This window comes from Mus musculus, chromosome 2 (assembly GCF_000001635.26).
Source record: "Mus musculus strain C57BL/6J chromosome 2, GRCm38.p6 C57BL/6J".
Taxonomy (NCBI): domain Eukaryota; kingdom Metazoa; phylum Chordata; class Mammalia; order Rodentia; family Muridae; genus Mus; species Mus musculus.
The window spans coordinates 173,680,788-173,702,850 of NC_000068.7; the positions used below are offsets into that span (position 1 = coordinate 173,680,788).

General features: G+C 46.8%; 1 protein-coding gene and 1 non-coding gene across 3 annotated transcripts in view; one reads left to right on the forward strand and one right to left on the reverse strand.

The window, feature by feature from the left end:
• The window catches only part of Rab22a (RAB22A, member RAS oncogene family), a 42,351-nt gene extending 20,952 nt beyond the window's left edge, over positions 1 to 21,399 (forward strand). The window contains exons 3-7 of one of the 2 annotated variants that reach the window (NM_024436.3): positions 7,360 to 7,441; positions 14,323 to 14,394; positions 14,472 to 14,578; positions 15,103 to 15,212; positions 20,235 to 21,395. In NM_024436.3, coding sequence (NP_077756.2) covers positions 7,360 to 7,441; positions 14,323 to 14,394; positions 14,472 to 14,578; positions 15,103 to 15,212; positions 20,235 to 20,332 — 469 coding nt within the window. In that variant the 3' untranslated portion in view covers positions 20,333 to 21,395. Of the gene's footprint in view, positions 1 to 7,359; positions 7,442 to 14,322; positions 14,395 to 14,471; positions 14,579 to 15,102; positions 15,213 to 20,234 lie in introns of both variants that reach the window. The other variant, XM_017316603.2, reaches the window with a different exon arrangement.
• On the reverse strand, positions 20,243 to 20,361 carry Mir6340 (microRNA 6340). The gene has a single exon (NR_105758.1). It is a non-coding gene; the product is annotated as a microRNA 6340 (primary transcript).
• Positions 21,400 to 22,063: the final 664 nt, after the last annotated feature.

Consider the following 22,063-nt stretch of genomic DNA (forward strand, 5'->3'; position numbering starts at 1 on the left):
CTTACCCCACGTCTGACTACACCCCCAGAGAATATATCCCCTCTCTCTTTATCTTTTTATAAACACATCATTAACACTGTTAATTATTGTATAAAGTGCAGTGAAACAGCTTGAAAATACAGATCGATGCCCCTCCTTAGAATTGGGAACAAAACACCCATGGAAGGAGTTACAGAAACAAAGTTTGGAGCTGAGACGAAAGGATGGACCATCTAGAGACTGCCATATCCAGGGATCCACCCCATAATCAGCTTCCAAACGCTGACACCATTGCATACACTAGCAAGATTTTATCGAAAGGACCCAGATGTAGCTGTCTCTTGTGAGACTATGCCGGGGCCTAGCAAACACAGAAGTGGATGCTCACAGTCAGCTATTGGATGGATCACAGGGCTCCCAATGGAGGAGCTAGAGAAAGTACCCAAGGAGCTAAAGGGATCTGCAACCCTATAGGTGGAACAACATTATGAACTAACCAGTACCCCGGAGCTCTTGACTCTAGCTGCATATGTATCAAAAGATGGCCTAGTCGGCCATCACTGGAAAGATAGGCCCATTGGACACGCAAACTGTATATGCCCCAGTAAAGGGGAACGCCAGGGCCAAAAAAAAATGGGAATGAGTGGGTAGGGAAGTGGGGGGGGGGGTATGGGGGACTTTTGGGATAGCGTTGGAAATGAAATTGAGGAAAATATATAATAAAAAATATTAATAAAAAAGAAAAGAAAAAAAATTTGAGAAAGAATGATACCATGGAAGAGTACATGAAAGTTGGGGGAAATAATGTAACTACTTTATTTTATAAATAAAAGCAAATATGTTTTTAAAAAAAAAAAAAGTCATTGGCAGTCAGCACAATTTTGAAGTGCAGGAAACTCTGTTTAACCTCCCTCCCTCTAAGCCCCACGGCCACTTATTCCTCTTTGTTCTCCCCTTCCCTTGCATTCTAAGTTCCGAGTTCTTTTTCCCAATTCACCATCAGAGATAATAAAAATTAATTTAGAGAATTAAAAAGAAAATACAGATCGTACTCTTTCAGGTGAGGTAGTGTGGTGTGGAGTGAAAGCATCGGTGTGGAGGATCACAGAAGAGGAAAGCAGGTTCTGAGCGTCTGCTATGCTCATATAAACTTGTGATGCTTCTGAAGAAACTGATAAACTGAAGCATATCAGTTGTTTATTACCTGTTCCGTAGCCAGAGGACTGCATTACAATTTGGAAACAGCTGAAATACCATCATGGCATGTGTGCCCAAGCACCTGAAAAGCTGCCTCAGACAAGCTGAGACCATGCCCGCCCTTTGACCAGTCACAGCCAACTGCCCCTTTCTTCCACCTCCACCTATCAGGCTTTATCCATCTTTGTCCAGGATCCTGGATGTTTGTGCTTACCTGAACTTAGGTATTTCACATGGTGGAGTTCAGCCCTGGAACTAGACTTACAGGTGGTTGGGAGCTGAACCTGGGTCCGCTGTAAGAGAAACCAGTACTCCTAACTGCTAAGCCATCTCCCCAGCCCATCTTTGCTCTCAAAGTGCTTAATATTCCCCAGTTGCTATCCTTGTGTCTCCTGCCCTATAATGCCCGTCATATAGATCCTGGGCCATTAAGGGCCAAGAAATGAGTTGAGTGAGTGAGTGTGTGCATGAGTGAATGAGTGAGTACGTGCATGAGTGGGTGCGTGCATGCGTGTGTGCCCCTTGTAAGCGCATCAGCCGGCATCCTGTCTTCCTTCTGTCAGAGTGGCCACTCCCAGCTGTGATCTTTTTGTTTTGTTTTGTGTTTTTTGGGTTTTTTTATTTATTTATTTTTTTCTGAGACAGGGTTTCTCTGTGTAGCCCTGGCTGTCCTGGAACTCACTCTGTAGACCATGCTGGTCTCGAACTCAGAAATCCACCTTCCTGTGCCTCCCAAGTGCTGGGATTAAGGGCGTGCAGCTCCTAGCTCTGACTTTTGAAGCAGTGCACATGGTTGAGTTCCGATGGAACACCAGTAAGTGAACTTGGTCCATGAAACAGACAAGTGTTTTGATTTTACCAGCATTGTTGTTTGGATCAGGCTTGGTCTAAAAAGCAGGGATGATTTTCGTTAGGGTGTTTGTACAGAGAGCAGCCAGGGCACAAAGATCACCTCTGTGGAGAGGCGCTAGCTCACAGCATGCTCTCATCTCCAGCTGTCTCCTCCCTGCTCAAACCTTCTCTGGCCTCTTAACAACACTACAGCTGCTCCTCCCCTCGGCGGCTCGAGCCAGGGCCAGGCTGCTGCAGGTGCCATCGGGCCTCCATCTCTGCTCTGCCTCCACGATGCGCTTTATATGCTTGCTCGTCACTTCTGCCCATGTGCAGTCTCCTCCTAACTTCTACAGATAGCTCCGTGTTATCTCCTCACATTACAGCAGCAACTTGCTGAGGAACACGGGTGTTTCCATCTGTAGTTCTGGAGATCAGAAGTCTAAAACCAGTTTCATCAACCTAACAACCTTGGTGTTAGCCAAGCTGGTTCCTCCTAGCAGTTCCCAGCTTCTAGTGCCTGACTGCCTTGGCTGTGATCTCTTCTGCCATCCTCCTGACCCGTTGCTGCACTCTCCACTTCCACCTTCAGATTGCCTTCTAAAGCCGCCACAGCACGGTAACACACACCTTTAGTTCTGGCTCTTGACTTCAAGTCCAGCCTGGTCTACAGAGCAAATTCCAGGACAGCTAGGGCTACACTGAGAAACTAATGCTCGAAACACCAAAGCCAAACCAACACAAAAAAGACAATCACTGCCTGGCTCTGGCTGCTGATGACCCCTTTTGTGAAGAGCCTTGTAAGGATCTTCTAAAGTGTCTGTCCCCTGACCAGCCCTCCCAGTTGAGTTTCTCAGTGGTGGTGGAGATAATCTGATTTCTCTTGCCTACCAGTGTTTGTACAAGACTTTTGAAGGTCAACTGTTTGGAGCAAGAAGGCCACACAGTGCTCCAGCTGGGGTCCAGCCGGCTGTCCTGGCTCTGACCCTGGCCAGACATGGGGAAGATTCAGTCCTGAAGCTGACAGTCGTGCTCCAGGTTTACACACAAGCAAGCAAGCAGGAAGAGGGCATGACAGCAGCTGACACTTAGCTGAAGCAACTAGCGTGTTGTCATTGTTGACTTTATTGTTTATGAGATGAAAGCATTTTAAGTTATTCATAGAAAGTATATGAAAGGAGAGGCTAAACTCTTTAGATATTTTCCTGTTTAAATAAATATCTTCCTAGGTTTTCAATATTTTCCAAAAAAAAATTTTTGAACATGTGACCAAAGTGGAGAATATAAAGAGTTTGTAGGGGATGAACACAACCCTAGAGAAGAGTGTATTATGCTCCTACTGGTAGGAGTGGGTGGCAGCTGCAGGTGACCTGCAGCCCTTACACACAGCTAGACTCAGAGAATGAGTGTGGACAATGGTAAGAAAGCCATCGCTATAGGGTGAGTGCTCAGCACAGCATGTGTGGGTACCCTAAGACCTCTGCTAGAACTGCATTTAGACTCCCAAATGTTGAAATTATAAACATCGGCCACCACATACAGGCAGCGTGTAGGCTTTAGAGACGCTGCCCCAGATAGATGTTCCCTCTGTTTAGCAAATCCCTGAGCCCCAGACGCTCCTTACACCACCCTTTACCTTCCCAAGACCTTCATCTCTCTTGGAGGAGCTGTGAGGGTCATTTGTGTTCATCTCTATGTCCGTCTTAGTATGTGTCTAGCAGTGTGTTGTCAGCAGATTTATCCTTGAGATCTAGGGTGTTCATTTGACAGTGTGCTGAGTTGTTCATCTTCAGCATGCACCTCAGAGGTAACTTCACGTCATGTGCCAGTCACAAGAAAGGTCTCAAAGTAGGGAGTCTGCAGTGACGCCATTGCAAATTTGTATCCAAGCGAGGTAAGAAGCAAGTTGCTGAAGTTAAAATAAAATTTTTTTTTTTTTTTTTTTGGTTTTGTTTTTTTGAGACAGGGTTTCTCTGTATAGCCCTGGCTGTCCTGGAACTCACTTTGTAGACCAGGCTGGCCTCGAACTCAGAAATCTGCCTGCCTCTGCCTCCCAAGTGCTGGGATTAAAGGCGTGTGCCACCACGCCCGCCCGGCGAGAAAAGAAGGTTTTAAAACACTTTATTGCAAGTATTTTCATTGGGAACAGGTGCTCTGACCAAAGATGATGACTACTTGATGTGTGTGGAAGTCATATTTTTAGAATGTCATGAAAAAATGGAGAAGCATATGAAAGGTGTTGTAGCTTTAAGAAATAATGTTGTAGGGCCTTTAGATTACAGAGGTAATAAGATCTTCCGAGGAGACTGAAAAGAGACAGTTTAGTAGTGAAAAATAAGCTTCTCAAACGAGTAAATGGCAGGCTGGGAAATAGAAATGTATCCTTTGAATGGCAGGGAGCCAGCGCCTGTTCTTCAAAATGCAAGACACTGCAGTTATCCTACCCTCTGCATCATTTAACTTCAGCATTAGAAGAGTGGCCCTAGAGTGGAGTCAGTGATGTCTGGAAATTGGAGTAAAGTCACCCAAAGATTAGCGCTTGATTTAAGGATTTATTGCAGGGCCTGAGGTTTGAGTGTACACCAAATATGAAACGAAGACCCAGACAACTCTTATCACAAAATTTGATGCAAGTTAATAAAAGACAGGTCACAGGGTGTGAAAGGCAGGCTTTGAGCCTGTGACTGACAGCCTGAAAGTTAGGACCAGTGTGGTAAAGTATCCCCATTGTCAGTTAGATAAGTTATGGCGAGTCTTATCCTCAACACACTGCACTGTGTCTTTGGCAAGAAATTGTTGTTTGAGTCCAGTAGGCAGGCTCCGTCCTGGTAACTAACCCAGAACCCAGCAGGGGCCATCGAGAAGCAGCAGGCCGCATCAATCCCAAGTCTGATACTAGTCTAGATGTTACTACTATAGAGAGACACCCAATCTATATGTCACAGTGATCTATATATCTATATACAAATCTATATATAAAAACTTTCAAATATAAATATATAAATAATCTCTCTATATAAAGTGATTTGAGATAAGTCAGGATTTCACTCTCTTACAATCAGCAGGGATGCTTGGTACTATAAAGAGACATCTTAAGGGCTCAGAGGAGGAGAGGTGAGAGAGTGGCAGCCTGGGACTTGGAGGGCCAACACATGAATGAGCACCAAATCACCCAATTAAGGTCCTATGACATCTGCAGTGAAGTGCAAAGGCCCTCAATGGGAGGAGCACAGTGAGTGTCTGCAGCTATCCCAGATTTTGCTTGAAGCCTGTGGCTAGCACAAGGGTTGAGGCTGCTAACTAAGCAGAGGCAAGTAGAACCCTCAGCAGGCAGCGCTGCCCTCCTGCACCACTTCCTTCCACATTGTGGCCAAGCTAGAGCAGAGCCTTCCCTGACCTGCGCTCTTTCCCTAGTGCTTGAGTGGCACTTTGTTCTGTATGCTGGGGCGATGGCAGTTCCAGGTACCCTGTGGGCAGCCACAGTAAATGTTGACTAAGTTCCAGGACAGCAAAAAGACAGCTGCAGACAGTGCCCTGCTACAGAGGAAGAACCTGGGAAGAGGTGCAGTGGGGGCTGTGTGGGACGCTGGGGCTCATTCTTCTTGAATGTTGAAGACCTCAGTGCTGACTCAAGGAGGTCTGTTTGCGTTAAAGGAACTGGTGGAAGGCAGGGAGGACTTGCAGGAGTGCAGAGGGTGAGGAAGCAGCTCTTGATCCCTGCATCTTCCTTAGCTTTCAGTCTAGCAGGAATGCGGCCTGGCCTGGCCTGGCCGTCCAGCAGTCACCATACGTGTCTCCCACATGCTGGCTCTTGGTTCCTGCTGTCACATAACACCACAGTGTCGCTGCTTAGAGCTGGGTGGCAAGCTTCTGGGACTTGTTGCAACTGAACGATTTCTGAATATTAGCACCATGTAGACAGACGTGCCTTCTCTCCTCACCCTCTCCAAAGCCATGTGGTCTTTCTAAAGTCAGGAGCCCTGTTGCTGTTTAGTTGTGGATTTATTCAGAGTAACTCACCAAAAGTTCCTAATACTTGAGCTTTATGGAGAACCTCTACCACAAAACTTTGACTGGGCTCCATGGGGCAGACAGCGCCTACCCGTAGTGTATAGCCAGGATTTGCTTCTCCACTTACTCGCCACCCTTAGCTGGGGTTTGGGAGGCTGCCTGCTGGGTCATGAATTCTGATACTCGAGGAGCTCAGTAGTCTTCCAGCGGTCCTTCTAATGTGCTCTCCTGGAGATTGCCTGTAATTAAGGCTCAGGATTAATGCGGGAGAACAGCTAGCCATTGAATTATTGTCTAGGTCACATGATTAGGGTATAGTTCAAGAGTACAACTCAAGCTTGGCGTGCTGACTCAGAGGCTGAAGCAGGATCATGAATTCAAGACTAGCCTGGGCTACAAAGGGAAACCCATCTTTAAGAAACACACACACACACACACACACCTTGGCTGTTTACCCTAGAAGGCCATTTATTTCTAGGTTCTTTGAACCAGAGTCTGAAAACAAAGAACTCCACAGAGGATAGCTCCAGGCCTCCATCTCAAGATTGAGAGTGTCAGGCTTGTTCTGTGGCCTTGGGGTTCCTTAAGTAGTTTTACTCAAGGTCCTGAAAAATGTATAGGGCCCGCCCCTAATAACAGACAGCAAGTGTGACTGTGACTGTGAGCGTGGCTGGGAAGTGTCCTGTGGCTGCCTCAGAGGAGAAGCCTGTGTGAGCACAGCACGGTGGTCAGCACAGAGGTCACCGCCCCCTGCTCAGCTGTCCCAGAAGCCTCCTGTCCACTTGGGTTAGCATCATAATTCCGTGAGCTCAAGTTGCCCTGGTTCTTACATAGCTATTTGTGTGGCACATGGTTTGAGAACTGGGGAACTGGGGGAGAAACCCAAGGTGTCTGGGGTGTGGTGATGTGTGTACAGTGTCTTTAGATACCTTCTCATGGGGCCAGTGAGCAGTCAGCAAGGAAAAGTGGTTGCCTTATAAGTGCACACGCACACACCCCAAACAGCCTCACAAGGATTAAAAAAAACAATCAGTCCTATTTCTAAGAAAGATTTCTTATGATGCCCATCTGTTTGAATGACAGAGCCTTGCACTTGCCTTCAGGACTGACGGGTCTCGCACTTCTTAGGCTTCCTCCTCTGTCAGGCAGATGAGGCTAATGCTTTATTTCAGCAAAGGCTGCAGCCAGCATCTGACTACCCCTCAGCACTCCAGAGGGACCTGGTGAGGATATTGTGGGGAGCTGGGATCCTGAGTGCTAAGTCTTAAGTGATGATTCCAACTGGGGCTGGACACGGGTGTTAAATAACTGTGTTCTGATCATTTAGGTCTCTCTTTATAGGGCATCTTTTATGACCAAGACTGTCCAGTACCAAAATGAGCTACATAAATTCCTAATCTGGGATACAGCTGGACAAGAACGAGTAAGTCACTCTTTAATTTACTATGTTTTTCTGAGGCCCAAACCAAATTACAGCTCCAACTACACTGTCATCGTCCCTGTCGTCTGCCATTCCTCACTTCTTTGCACCAGAGACACATTTACTTCGATTTGCGTGGGCCAGCCTTTTTCTTTTCAATTAGAGCCACAAAGTCCACTGATGGAGAAAGTGATAATGGGCACTGAGGGCATTTTTATACTTTTTAGTGTCTTAAAGTAAATGCTGACTAACAGGCCTGATCAAGTTCCTTGAACAGAGTGTGTGATTTGGGGCTCTGTCCTCTAGTAAAGATGTAAGAGAATTAGTGGTAGAAAGGGAAAATTAGGCACAGCTCATTTATAGCCGCCTTTTAAAAGCTAAAAGAGGGAACTTTACAGCATATAAACTTTGAGGTTTAAGTGGACGGATTAGCTAATGCAATGCCTTGCAACGAGCACTTAAACGCCTGACAGGGAGCCTGTCCATAGCTCTGGCTGTCCTCGCCACAGGGTAGAGCCAGTGGAGAGCTACAGCTGTACAGTGGGATGAGATCTGAGGAAGTGGGAACAGGAATAGACATGTAATGGGAACAGAGACAGAAGAAGACACGCGTGCACACACACACACACACATACACACTGCCTCATTCCATCCCTTTCCCTGGTAAGTTCCCTGCAGTCATCCCATCATTCAGCCACGCTCTAGTTTTCAGGTGATTCTGTCCAAACAAAGCGCCTGGCAGGTGTGAGGTACTGTCCTAAGCTCTAAGTACACAAGAAATTATCAGAAAAATGGTTTGTCGTCACACTAGTATCTAAGACAACATGGATACTGTGTGGCAGAGAAACTGACAAATGGAGGACGCCACACTGGTGTCTCAGTGCACATTTGAGCAGAACTTGTGCCTCAGCCTTGCTGTTGGCTGCCTTCAGTTTGAACCTTGTGTATCACTTTATCAGAGCTGCCATCTTCTGTGTTGGTGGCTGTGTGCATCTAGAATGGAGGTTAGGACGGCAGTCAGCATCTCTCTTCCATCCTGCAAAGGCATTGCTTCCCAGAGGCCTACTAGATGTGTCTACACGCTGCCCTAGGACTGTGTCATTAGCCAGATACGTGGACTTTCCCTAGGAGTGATAGATGTGCCCTTGTACTGAGTCCTAGGTTTCAGCTACCCCCTCATGTGTTTGATGCTCCCATGCTGCACCACACGTGCTCTATTGTCACGTATAGTGGCCACGTATAGTGGCTTTTTATATCATGAAAGTGGAAGGAATGCCTAGGCATGTCCCTCCACATAACTCAAGTGCTCACAGGAGCCTGAGGACCGTGACTGCCTGCTTTTTGCCCGCCTCTTACCTGCCCACTTCCAGTTGGCTCTTTAGTAGATAGTGCTGCTCAGTGGTACAATCTGGCCTTCCTTCCCTGAAGTACCATCCTGCAACCCAAGGTTGGGCAGGAGATATTGAAAGGCCAGATCAGGGACAGGGGGCTTGACCAAGACATCCTGGAGCTGGAAGACAATCAGGAGAGGAATGGCATAGCCATGTGTCACTGTGCAGGACAATGCCTTGGATTTCAGGGTTAGTTCAAGGATTGCCATTCATCCAGGGCTAGGTCTTCAAGGCTGGACTCCACTCTGCCTCTTCCTGCCAGTCAGCTTGTGTGCTTCTCCAGTGTACATACAGCTCTGTATCCTGTCATCTGTTGTCCTATCCTTCACCTGGTAACTGTCTAGCCTTGGAGCCTCCCTCTGTCACACAGAGAGGAGCTGTCCTAATACCCATGTTACCAGAAAGCTATGCTTCTTGCATCAGATCTGGAGGTTGTCTTTCATTCTTCCCAGCAGCTGTTGGCCATCTGCTTCTTCAGCTCTCCACTCACTGCCTTCAGCTGCCTTCACTGTCACTCAAGTGTTCTGTAGCCTTTTGACTTCTGTCCCTGTTTTTCTCCACCCAGTACTGATCCATGTCACTATTCACAAGAACCCAGACATTATGGGGAACAATGATCAGACTCTACTGTCTTCTTGCTGATCCTTACCTCTAGCTGTGTTCAAAGGGACCCATGAAGCCCATGTGTCCTGCTGCACCGCTCTGTCTGCCTGCTGACCTCCATGCAGGTCCTTACACATACCTGCCATCAGGCCGTCACATATACTGGCCTTTCTCGCTAGCACATGCCTCCTCTAGCACTCACAGGCTTCTTACCAGCTATTGGTGTCAGACAGAATGGTACCTCAGAACCTCAGGGTTCTCTGTGCCTCCCTGGACCTGAGCAGTGCCTCAGGTTCATTCTCTGTCATTGCCCTTGTTCATGTCTAAGACACTCATTACAAATTGTAATGTCTGCTTGGTTGTCCACCTTTATTAACAGCTTCTCTCACTGAGATAGGAATATTGGGAGCTGTGCCTGCAGTGTTTTGCTTACTGCTGTGTGTGTCCCAGTACCTGAGGGCAAGCTAATGCCCAGGAGTTAGTTGGGTAGCAGCAGATTACCTCTGTGTCCTGCACAGTGTTTGCTTGCCCTCAACCATGAGATTGTCACTTTTTTTTCTTCTGTCTTGTATTAGACTGTGGTCTCTGAGAGGCAGGGACTGCCTTTTTGGTGCTCGAAGCCCCTGGTACCTGGCTTCAATGTTACTATTCTTGTCAGCTGCTTGGTAGTCTACCTTGTGACAGATGAGAACAGACTGTCTCTGCCTCCTGTGGGTCGCACATGGCTCCAGTGATGAGTCTCTGACGTGAGCATGTTTACTGCTAAGCTCTGTGGAGTTGAGATTGTTGGTGGGGACCCCAAATCATTGCAGAATGAAAAAGCTTTTCATGAACTGAACAGGCGTCCTCTCCATTTGACCCTCACATCTGTTGCCACACGTAGTTCTGAACGATGACTTTTCTGTCAAGTTCCCACGAATCGCAGAGTGATTTCACTAAGTTGATGAAAGCAAGTAAGAATTGAATGGTATGTGAGTCCTTGTTTGAGGGAGCTTGCTACATGAAAAGGAAGGAAGTGCCTTCCTTTTCATGTAGCTTGTATATCAGAAGGTTAATAAGCACCTAGGAAAACAGACCAGAGCCCTCAGATGTTTTTTCAAAGTGACTGTTTGTATGAGGCCTGGGAGAGTCCACTGTGAAATGAAAGGTCCCGTGTTATGCTTGCAAATTCCTAGCGGAAGCAGCTCACCAGGCTGTCCGTCTCCTCACCAACTCTAAAAGTCAGCTCCTCACTGTAACATTAAGCCCGGGGTTTCTCAAACGCCGGTTAAATGAAACTTGTTTTCACAGTTGTATTTATTTTCTTAAGACTAAGCATTTATGAGTGCTTTGTCCATTGTTTGCAATTTGAGTGAGCTCATCTTGTTCCTCTACCCCAGCACACACACAGATGGCACTCATGAATGTATGTCATGAAGTCCACCATGAGTGCAGGGCAACATCCCCAGTGTGGCACATCTGTTATGGCCACATTCACAACTCGTATTCCCTCTGGCTGACTGTTCCACAGAGGTCAGTATAGCATGAAGACCGTCCGTTTTCACAGTACCACATAAGCAGTTGTAAGTGCATCAACTAGAACAAGGACAGCTTGGGAGCATCTAGAGCTGGTATTGGCTGGCCGAGGGCCATGTTGAACCAGGTACCCACTCTTGTAAATACAGTTTTTTGGAGCACAGCCATTTTTGTCTGTTCACTGTCTGTGCTTATACTGTACAGTAATCCTGTGCCAGAAGTGAGAGGCCACAGAGCTGATGCTGTTTCGTCAGAACAGCAGGGGGGTCTGTCTCTCACAGGCCTTCCTGGCTTATAAATAAATGCTGGGTAATACTTACAAAGTCGCTGTTTGAAACAACCAGTGGGCAAGGCTGAAGCAGCAAACACAGGCCCGGATCAGGCCTCACAGGGCACCCAGCTCAGGACTAGGGAACAGGGTAGCAAAGAGTCAAGCAGGAAGAGTCTCTTGTTTGTTTGGTTTTTGTTTTTCAAAACAAAGTTCCTCCTTGTAGCCCTGGCTGTCCTAGAACTCACTCTGTAGACCAGGCTAGCCCCAAACTCAATTTGCCTGCCTCTACTTCTGTGCTGGGATTAAAGGAGTGTGCCACTACCGCCCAATCAGGAAATGTCTTTTTAAGATTGTGATAATGGAGCCGGGCGTGGTGGCGCACGCCTTTAATCCCAGCACTCGGGAGGCAGAGGCAGGCGGATTTCTGAGTTCGAGGCCAGCCTGGTCTACAAAGTGAGTGCCAGGACAGCCAGGGCTACACAGGGAAACCCTGCCTCGAAAAACCAAAAAAAAAAAAAAAAAGATTATGATAATGGGAGATGTCCGAGAATGCTAGAGTAACTGGACAAGAGCAGCAAGCCCTGAAAAAATACGACCCAGAAAGGAGGACCCTCCTCAAGCCTTGTGAATGTGCAGAGGGGACATTGCAAAACAAGACTGAGTAGAGACTCACTGCTGCCTCTTATAACAGAGCTGAAGTTTAAATCCAGTCCACACATTAGAGGGCATTGATAAAGTTCTTAACCATCTCATTCAGAAAGAGACAGAGGGTGTCCTGGCCTTCAGATCCAGTCTAGTATAGCCATCCTAACAGTGTTCAAAATCAGTCTCAAGATGATGAGAGTTACCACTCTTCAAAATGACAGTGTGGCAGCAGGCCAGTATGCTGTCATTTGTTACATGTGTGGGGAATGGAGAACAGAGGCTGACCCTGTGATGAGAACCTGGACCAGAGTTGAAAGCAGGCCTTTTAAATCTGTCCAAAGGTTCACACAATGGCAGACCAGCTACAAATGGGAAGCTGTGCAGAAAGGAAGTTCACAAAGAATAAAATGGAAATGCTAACATTGAAAGCCACGGTGTCGAGAAGCAAAGCTGGCTGGTGAGCAATAGAACAGATCACTGGCAAGAGCAGGGAAGGAGAGGCTAGGAAAGCCTGGGCAGTCTCAGCAGCACCAAGCCCAGAAGGGATGAAGAAGCAATGGGGGTGCAGAATAAAGACAGGGTTCCTGTGGTTGATGGCTGAATTCTTCCACTTTGGTGAAACATCGACCCTCAAGTCTAAGGGTTTCAGCAAACCTTTAAAGACAAGGGCCCTAGTCAAACAGAGATATATTATATACCAGAGAACAATGTGAGTGGGCTTGCCTTCTCAGAAACAGTGGAGGCAAGCCAGTGGGCAGAGTTTCTACCACACTGTAGGTGTGCAAACAAGTCCATCTGCCAAAACCATCTCCCAGATACAAAACCTAAGTCATCTTGGGATGTGAAAGTGAGCGCTGGGTAGCAGCTCCAGAAACGGCCATGGAATCCTGCCAACAGATGGTGAGCACTGCTGCTGAGGCCAGGCCTCTGGACAGCTAGCTAGGTCTTCTATTAGTGTGATTTGAAGCATTTAGCAGCAGCAGCCAGAGTGGTGACATAGACTAGGTTACAATCATGCAAGATTCTAATAGATAAGGTTAGGCTCATGTAAGGTTCGGCTGTTTTATAGGAAGCATGCATTCAAAATAGAAATGCACTAGAGAAAGTTAAATTGCAGTTTTGAGAACAGCCACCAAATAAGTAATGCAGGAAAGTATGCCTAAAGAACTAAGAGAAGGGGTCTAGGGCGGGACACACTAAGCCTAGAGTTTGATCCCTAGCACCACAGAAGCCGGGCGCAGTGGCTTATGCCCATTATCCCTTCATTTAGGAGATTGAGGTGGGTGTATCAGCAGTTTAGGGTCATCCTTGGCTACATCATGAATTCAAGACCAGCTGGGAATACCAAACTTACTGTAGAAGGGAAGGAGAAAGGAACAGGAGCAGTTTTTAAAAATTGAACAAATTTGCAAGAAACCCCTAGACCTGTGTCTAGACATAGCAGATACATTCTTAGATGAAAAGAACCAAGCACCCCACTGAGTGGGCAGAGGTGGCAAAAGTGCCATGTGACAGACCTCACGTATCTTCCCTCATGGGCGTTGCAGTGCAGATGTCACTACTTTATCAGAAGGGTCTCAGAGACAAGAGACAGAGGGATGCTGTGTGTGTTTTATATGTACACCCAGTGCTCTCTGAGGAGAGTGCCTACTACCCAGTCACCACAAAGGGAGCAGGATGCAGTACATGGATTACTCTTGGGGACCAAGCTTCAAAGTCAGGATGGAAAATGACAGTGTGATCCTTGGGGTGGGGGTGGGGGGACGACACCACACTGGGTCATTTTCCCAAGAGCCAGATTTGAGTGAGGAAAGAGCTTCACATTTTCCATCCCACTCGCGTCCAGGGAAGTAGCCATTGGATACCCTTGCTTATGCCTCTGTATCCTTCTAGTGATGGAGAGTGGCGGCAGAGACTGTGCTTGCATTGTGACATTGTGAGAGAGATGAGACCTATGCATGGAGATGTCAGAAAAGCAACTTGCAAACTCATTCAAGCAGTGAATTTAAATGTGCATTCATGTCTAGGACAATCAATGTCTAGATTACAGTGTGATCTCTTTGACACCCAGTAATGCAGCCACTTCTCGGGAGAACCATTTACGGCATGTTTTTATCTCCTTAGTTTGGGAAGCCAAAGTTTAAAGGACTATTGAACAAATGAATTTGGGAATTACTACATTGAGTTCAATTAAAAAGCTTTTTTAGCTGAAACATTTGTTTATTGCCCCATATTCAATTCCTATGAAGCTGTTTTCTAGACTGTCTTCAGAGACATTCCTGCACTACAGTCTGTCTTTGCCTTTGGTAATTATGGGTTCTTTTGCTGTAAAGCATTATGGCATCTTCTGTGGCTTCAGAGAAAGATTACCTTTTGTGCAGGGATAATGGACTTCAAAGTCTGCTAAAAGGACATCTTTCCCTGACCATCCAGTTTCATTGCTTCTTTTCCCTCTGCAGTTTCGTGCATTGGCACCAATGTACTATCGAGGGTCAGCAGCAGCCATCATCGTTTACGACATCACAAAAGAAGTAAGACTTTATTCTTTTCTTCTTAGCTGCCATCATGTATTGCTCAGGCCTCTAGCTACTCTCCTTTCACACTGCAGGAGACGTTTTCAACTCTGAAGAACTGGGTGAGAGAGCTCCGCCAGCACGGCCCCCCCAGCATTGTCGTTGCCATCGCAGGGAACAAGTGCGATCTTACTGATGTCAGGTGAGTTCTTAGACGAGATTCCCGGGCTGATTATGTGTTCCTTTTCTAATGAGCCACATCCAGGGTAAGAGTCTAGCTTTTATTTTATCTCTGACATTGAAAAATTTCTTGTGTTACATGGTTGGCCCTGAAGTTCCAAGCTAAAATGAAAACTTAAGGCATTTGGAGTTAATTATATTACATGTAGACAGGTGCGTGATTTACTCTAACATTAGTGTTATCACACATGACGTTATCTGAGATCATTGCTTCCCCAGGCTGCTGTGACACAGAGCACCTGAATACAAAAAGTCCATTTTATCGACAATCTCTCTGTATCACATCTGATTCCCAAAGGAAGGGCCTTGGCTTTGTTTTCCCGGGGGACGGGACGGGGGACGGGGGGAGGGGGGGGTGAGGGGTGTTTAATATAGAGGTTATATAAAACCTTATCAGGAAGATCATGTAACTGGAAAGACTGCTTACATGGGGGCTGGGGGGGTCTTAAGGGGCAGAACCTCTGACTCGCAGTTGTTGCCTTCCAGAGAAGTCATGGAGAGAGATGCTAAGGACTACGCAGATTCCATTCATGCCATCTTTGTAGAGACCAGCGCAAAAAATGCAATAAACATAAATGAACTCTTTATAGAAATTAGTAAGTATCTCTGCATCTTGTGGGTTTCCTCTGTTCGGGGCAAACACAAACAGAATTCTCTTTGTGGTTAGAATCTCAGCTTGTTTGGTGTAGTCTCTGAGACTGTCCACGAAAGGAAATTTAAGCAGATGAGAACGGCCAGTGTCTGTCATGTGGGGTTTCTGGGTGTTGTGAGATAATCTTTCCAGAAAGAAAGCCTCTCAGTGCCTAAGCCATTTTGTGCTCTCCTCGTCTACATATGTCTCAGTCACTCACTCATCCAGAACCATCAGAAATGAACAAAGTCAGGTCTGGAGAGATGGCGCAGGGGTTAGGATCATATGCAGCTCTGCCAGAGGACCTGAGTTTGGTCCCAGCACCCACATCATGCTCACAGCCACCTGGAACTCCAGCTCTAGGGGACCTGACCCTTCTGACCTCTGTGCAGCTGTACTTTGGTGCTCATACCTATATGCAGACACACAGAATTAAAAGTACTCACAGTTTCTAAAATAAAAGCACAGAATACCTCAAGAGAAATGAAATGTATGTAGGATCTGTTTGTAAGAAAACCTCCAAAACTAGTCCTCAGCAATGGAAGGGTCAGTCCTCTCCCCTTCTCTTCCCTCAGAGTGTTAACAGGCTGACGGTAGGTGAGAAGAGGCTGCCTCAAGCCTTGGGATTTTCTGTAGATCACATCTGTGTTTATTCATTTCATTCCAATTCATCAAAATGTTTATTGGGAACTGTTCCAGACTCAAGGGATCAGCCTAAAGAAGATAGACACAGCCCTTGCTCTCTGAGAGCGCGTGTTCTGTTGAAGGAGTCAGGCAGTGAACTCCAGATAAATAGGGTCATTTCACATAATAATAAGAGATATGAAGAAAGCAATTGTAGTAGATGTAAGAATGTGTGCAGACGGTCCCAGAAAGCCCCTCTGGGGGAAGAACTGGGAGCTGAGACCTGATGAGGGAAGGCGGTTGGGGAGCGTCTCTGAGGCAGTGGGGTGGGAGCTGAACCTGACAGTACAGGCCTGCAAGAGCGGGATTGTTTGCTTTCACTCAGCATAGCCAGCTCCCGGATAGGGAGTAGTCACGCAAGCATCGTGCCTCTGTACCCATTAACTGCCCTTAGGTCGCCATCCAAAGTAGCTGGAAGCTAGAAGGACTCTTGGCCTTGGTGAGGGTGAGAGTCATGAATGGCAGGAGCCACCAGAACCATACAGGGCCTGCCCAGGGGAGCAGCCCTGTAGCACCCATGCCTGCGATCGCAGCAGGTGGGCCCCTCTGGGGTCTGGAGATCAGAGCTGTTTGATTTTCATTTTGTGTTGCTCTTTTGAGACAGGGTCTCAAGAGTCTTAACTTTGTAGCTCAGGCTTGAACTCAGAGAAGTCCCCTGCCTCAGCCTTCCAACTAATAGAATTTATGAGTGAACATACCTGTGATAGTTTAGATGGCTCAGAGATGTGGATTTGTATTTATGTGTTTCATTGTTTCATTTTGGCCATTAATTTAAACCTTTCTAGAGTCCTTTGCAGATATCAGACAGCCAGTGTGGCCTGCCATTGGCTCACTGAAGCATCTGTTTATTTCAGGGTTAGCCTGGGTCATTCTTGAAAGGCAGTCTAAGTTTTGTCAATAGTCTTCACACTTTTTTGAGTGTCTCCATATAGCGTGTCATCTGTTGCATCCATTCCTGGTTTTGTTGTGGGTTCTTTTTCTAGTTTTGAAAATAAACATGTATTGGACTATATGAGCAACAAATCCTTATACCAAAACCCAGCAAGCAGGATACAGCCCTGTGGTAGTGACTTTGCTGTCATGTTCAGGACCTTGGATTCAGTTGCCTGCACTGCAAAGAGAGAGAGAGAGAGACAGACAGACAGACAGACAGATAGTACATACCATAACTGAGAAGAACTGAACATGGCCAGGCAGGTGGAAACTGGACAGAGCTAGAAGTCATCTTTATTTTTTGCTCAGTGAGTATTGTAAGGTAACATGTACCTGGCATACAGGCTTTGGGTTGGAGCATAACGTACACACAGGAAAGGGCAGTTTAGGAGCATACAGGCAACAATGCATTGTCTCAGAACACAGCCAAAGGATAACCCATCCTGCTAGTTGCTTTTGTTTCCCATGTTTTATTTGGGGGTTTTGTTTGTTTATTTTTTGAGGCAGAATCTCACTATGTAGCCCAGGCTAGCCTGGAACTCTCTCTTTAAATCAGGCTGGCCTTGAATTTAAAGAGATCTACCTGCTTCTGTCTCCCAAGGGCTGGAATTAAAGGCTGTGCCAGCACTTTACTGCTATATCTCCTCTGCTGCCTTCATCTTCTGTAGCCCAGGCTGGCCTCACACTCATTCTATGACTGAGGGGGACCTTGATAGCTTCCTTTCTCTTCCTCCCAACTCCTAGAATACACTTGTACCGTCATGCCTCATGCTCTGGACCATGCTAGGAAAATAAAACAAAAATAAAGATGAACCCAGGAGTTCATATGTGCTAGGCAGGTGCTCTTTCAACTGAGCTACATTACCAGCCCTATGTACACTCTGTATCTGACTTCTTATTTTATATTCCATGCTTAGACTGTCTGTACATCCCATGCAGCGACAAATGCAGATACAGACGTGTGGCTGGTATGTGTTAGTGTCAGAACTCACAGTTGGGAGAGGAAGAAATGGGGACTGTTTCCCTTCTGCTGTTAACCAGACACTGGGCAGTTGTTTCCGATTTAGGGTAATTGCCGGCTGCACTGTTGAACACCCTGTGTCCTCTGGGGAACATCTGGATGCATTTGCTTGGCATCTCTGCACCCAAGAGAAAGATTGCTGGGTCCTTAGATTTGCATGTCTTCGTTGTGACTTTACTGCCAAACAGTTTGTAGAGTCGTAGTTGTGCCAGCTGCTTCCCACAGAAGTGGTGTATGAGATCTCTTCTGTCAGTCTGTAGGAGAGCAGGACCTGCATTCCCATGTCTGCCTTGAAGCTGAGCACCTGAACGATAGCTGGCACCCTTCTCTCCAGCATTCTTACCCTCTTGCCTGCCTTCTACCGAGTCAGCACCTGCCTTCCTGATGACTCATGCCTTAACTCTGGATGTCAGCCCTGGTTGACTATGTTGGAAATGCCTTCCTTTTGGTTTGACTTTGATTTCTGAATCAGTCCTCCAATGAACTGGCTGCTTAACCTAAACTGAATTCAATGTGTCCTTATTTTCCTTTATGGTCAGCATAGCTCCTGCATCAGAAACCTTTGGCTGTGCCCAGACCATAAAGATGTCTCTTGCGTTCTTCCAAAACACTTGTTTAAAAATCTTTTGTCACATTTCAATTGCTTCTGTGGTACCAGCTGTATTTCCGTTTCCATTTGTTGAGAAAACCATAATGACAATAACCTTCAAGAGACTGTTAACTGTATCTGTAATTTATTCACAGCAGTGTTTGCAACACATTTGGAAAATTGGAGAACACTTTCTGCCCATGTAGAAGTGATACTGTGTCCTGTCTACACAGGTTACAGCTCACAGGGCTTGCTTGGCAGCCATACCCACAGAGTTGTCAGGGATTGTCCCTCAGCCTTCCTGAAGATGCCCCTGTCTGTTTTCCTGGTTTAGACAAACAGAAAGTCTTTCCCCAGTGCTGTGCCACTAGACCTGAGAATGTCACAGTGGAAACAAGCAAGACTGAGGGCTCAGGGTCCAGTTGGAGGATGCCAGTCACATGGAAAACAAGACCAGTATCCCTGATGTCCTGCTGGAATTTGAGGTCTTTGGATAGCTCAGAAGGGGAAGGGCAGGAAAGCCTTTGTACAAGCAGCCTTGAGTCGTGTCATCCAAGTGGGTGGAAAGTGATGGAAGGAAGGGTTTTCTTCAGGTTGAGTTAGCCTCACAGAGCCAGAAAGTGAAGCCTGCCCTCTCCTGTGATGTCATAAAAGAGAAAATGCCACAGCTCTGTAGAAAGCAGCTTGGCAGCACCTGTCAATCAAACATGACTAGGTAATGTGTACTAGGTAGACAGTGGGAATTACTAGGTGATGTGTACTAGGTAGACAGTGGGAATGACTAGGTGATGTGTACTAGGTAGTCAGTGGGAATGACTAGGTGATGTGTACTAGGTAGTCAGTGGGAATGACTAGGTGATGTGTACTAGATAGTCAGTGGGAATGACTAGGTGATGTGTACTAGGTAGTCAGTGGGAATGACTGGGTGATGTGTACTAGGTAGTCAGTGGGAATGACTAGGTGATGTGTACTAGGTAGACAGTGGGAATGACTAGGTGATGTGTACTAGGTAGACAGTGGGAATTACTAGGTGATGTGTACTAGGTAGACAGTGGGAATGACTAGGTGATGTGTACTAGGTAGTCAGTGGGAATGACTAGGTGATGTGTACTAGGTAGCCAGTGGGAATGACTAGGTGATGTGTACTAGGTAGTCAGTGGGAATTACTGGGTGATGTGTACTAGGTAGTCAGTGGGAATTACTAGGTGATGTGTACTAGGTAGTCAGTGGGAATGTGCTGCATATACAGGTAAATGCCCTGGGGTAGGGTTGGGCCCTGGCTCCTCTCTTCCTGTTCTGTAATCCACACACACAGTTGCTTGGGACTGACACCCATCAGTAGAGAAATGGTTAGTCTAGGAGACAGTGAGCATGCTCAGCTTCTCAGAGCAATAGTAGCAGTGTGCTGTGTGCTGTGAGACCTTGGGGGAGGGGGGGGTGTAACAGTCTAATTTTTATATTTAAAAAGTTTACTAGCTGCTGTTTGGCATCCTTGTTTGTATCCTAGAGTAGAAATATAGGATGCTAGTTTAAGAACTGGTAACATCTGAAAGACTTGTGGCTTCTGGTGCTGTGGCCGCTGCCCCATGGGCTCAGCATTAGGTGACTGTGGGTCAGGTGAAGAGGGATACTCTGCCCTGTCACTTTGCTCATCTTCCTGGTCTTACCTGGATGAACTGACCTTGATGAAACTGTTGTGTGGTGTTGCCAAATCGTGTCTGAGAAGGCACGCGTTCCCTCTTTCTCTCACTCTGCTGCAGGTCGAAGAATTCCATCCACTGATGCCAACCCAGCGTCTGGCGGCAAGGGCTTCAAACTCCGAAGACAGCCATCGGAGCCAAAGCGAAGCTGCTGCTGACGACCCAGGGCCTGACCTTGAGGAAGAAGCAGGTGGTCCTGGAGGCTGCAGGAGAGCCGTGCCCTGCCACTGGACGCCACCTCATGCTCTTTATGCAAAAAGGACTCAGAGAACCGGCTGTTGGGTTCTCTTGGAAGACTGCAGCAGGTGTCTGTGTCTGCACACTTCTGTCAGTGGACTCTGGCGTGCAAAGGGACCATGCATGCCCTTGGCTGTTTACCCAGCTGAAAGGAGCGTCTGACGTATGGCTATGGATGGTAGGATTGAATTGCTGGTGCCTCTGTGGTCAGGATTTCATGTGTTATTTGTAAGGGAAATGAGCACTTTCATGGATATAAGGGAAAAGCTGTGGGGATGGTCATCTCCTTGGTCCTCGTCTCTAGTGTCAGAGTCGTATCAGTAAGATGTGGGAAATGATCACAAGTAGAGGGATGGGTGTTCCTAGGACAGCTTCCGCCATCTCTAAAGCACTTTGCCACACAGTGGCTGCCGGTTCACCTTGGGTTTGCTTCTGACCTTGTATGTGTCAGAACCCACGCACATTAGTTATGGTCACCTTTCTACAGAAGCTCTCATGCTCCAGGCGATGGGGTACAGAAGCTACCTGGAGCCAGTTGAGTTGCATGTGTCTAAACTGACGGGCAGTGGCTTAGGAGAGGAGAGGAAAGGAGAGGACAAAGCAAATGAATCTTTTGGTGAGATTGTTTTTTGTTTATGGTTTGTTTTGGTTTTTTTGTTTTTTGCCCAGTTTGTTTTGGTGGGAAAAACAACTGTGAGCTGCCTAGCATATGTAAATTTGTAGTCTATATTTATGAGACCATTGCTTAAAAATTATAAATTATGTAAATACATTAATAACTTCTGAATTCCTTTCAGTATTCACTTAGTCCTGTGCCCAGTCTCCTGTGTGCCCACCCAGTTTTCAGCCTGTCCACAGGAACCTCTGAAGCCCATTTATCTTGTGCAGGAGCACGGAGCGCTTAGCTCACAGCTTCCTTCCTTCCTTCTCCCTCTCCCTTCTGCATCCCATCTGGAAATGGTAATAAAGACATATGCCTCCGTGACAAGCCTGACTAGTCCTTCCTGCCTGGGGCGAGAGGGAGCCCAGCACCCGTCCATCCGTCTGTCCTTCGCTGAGCTTCTCTCGGCTCCTCCAGAGAGCTCGGACCAACTGATTTTCGAGTGCTTGTGTACTAACAGCAGCTCTCCTCTCCTCTCCCTCCTCTACCTTACTAACAGCGGCTCTCCTCTCCTCTCCCTCCTCTATCTTCCCTTGCTCTGTTAGTGCCTCACACTATTCTCCCTCAGGAGCCTAATGAGGTTTTTAATATAATCTAAAAATAAAGCGCCCAAGTGAAGCTGCTGGAAATTTGTTCCTGGCCTAATTTGGCGCCCTTCCAGCCCGGGTATTGTAAGGGAAGGAAATTTACAAGATTAAATAGGAAATGAAACAGCTTGAATTTCAAACCAAATTGTGTTTTCAGAGCTGTCCTTAACTGAACAGTCAAAACTTTTAAAAACAATTGTTACTACTCTATGCCCCTCCGCTACATGCTTAAGGTGGAGAGGGTTTAATGGAATGGCAACCCAGGCGACACCAGGCCTGAACGAGGCCTTGTAAAACAGCTCAGGTTGTTTATCCTTCCAGAGGTCAGACTTTGAGCACCTCTGTATAAGCAGAAACAGCACTGCTTGGCTCATGTGGACACAGCTGCCCATGTGAGACCCTTT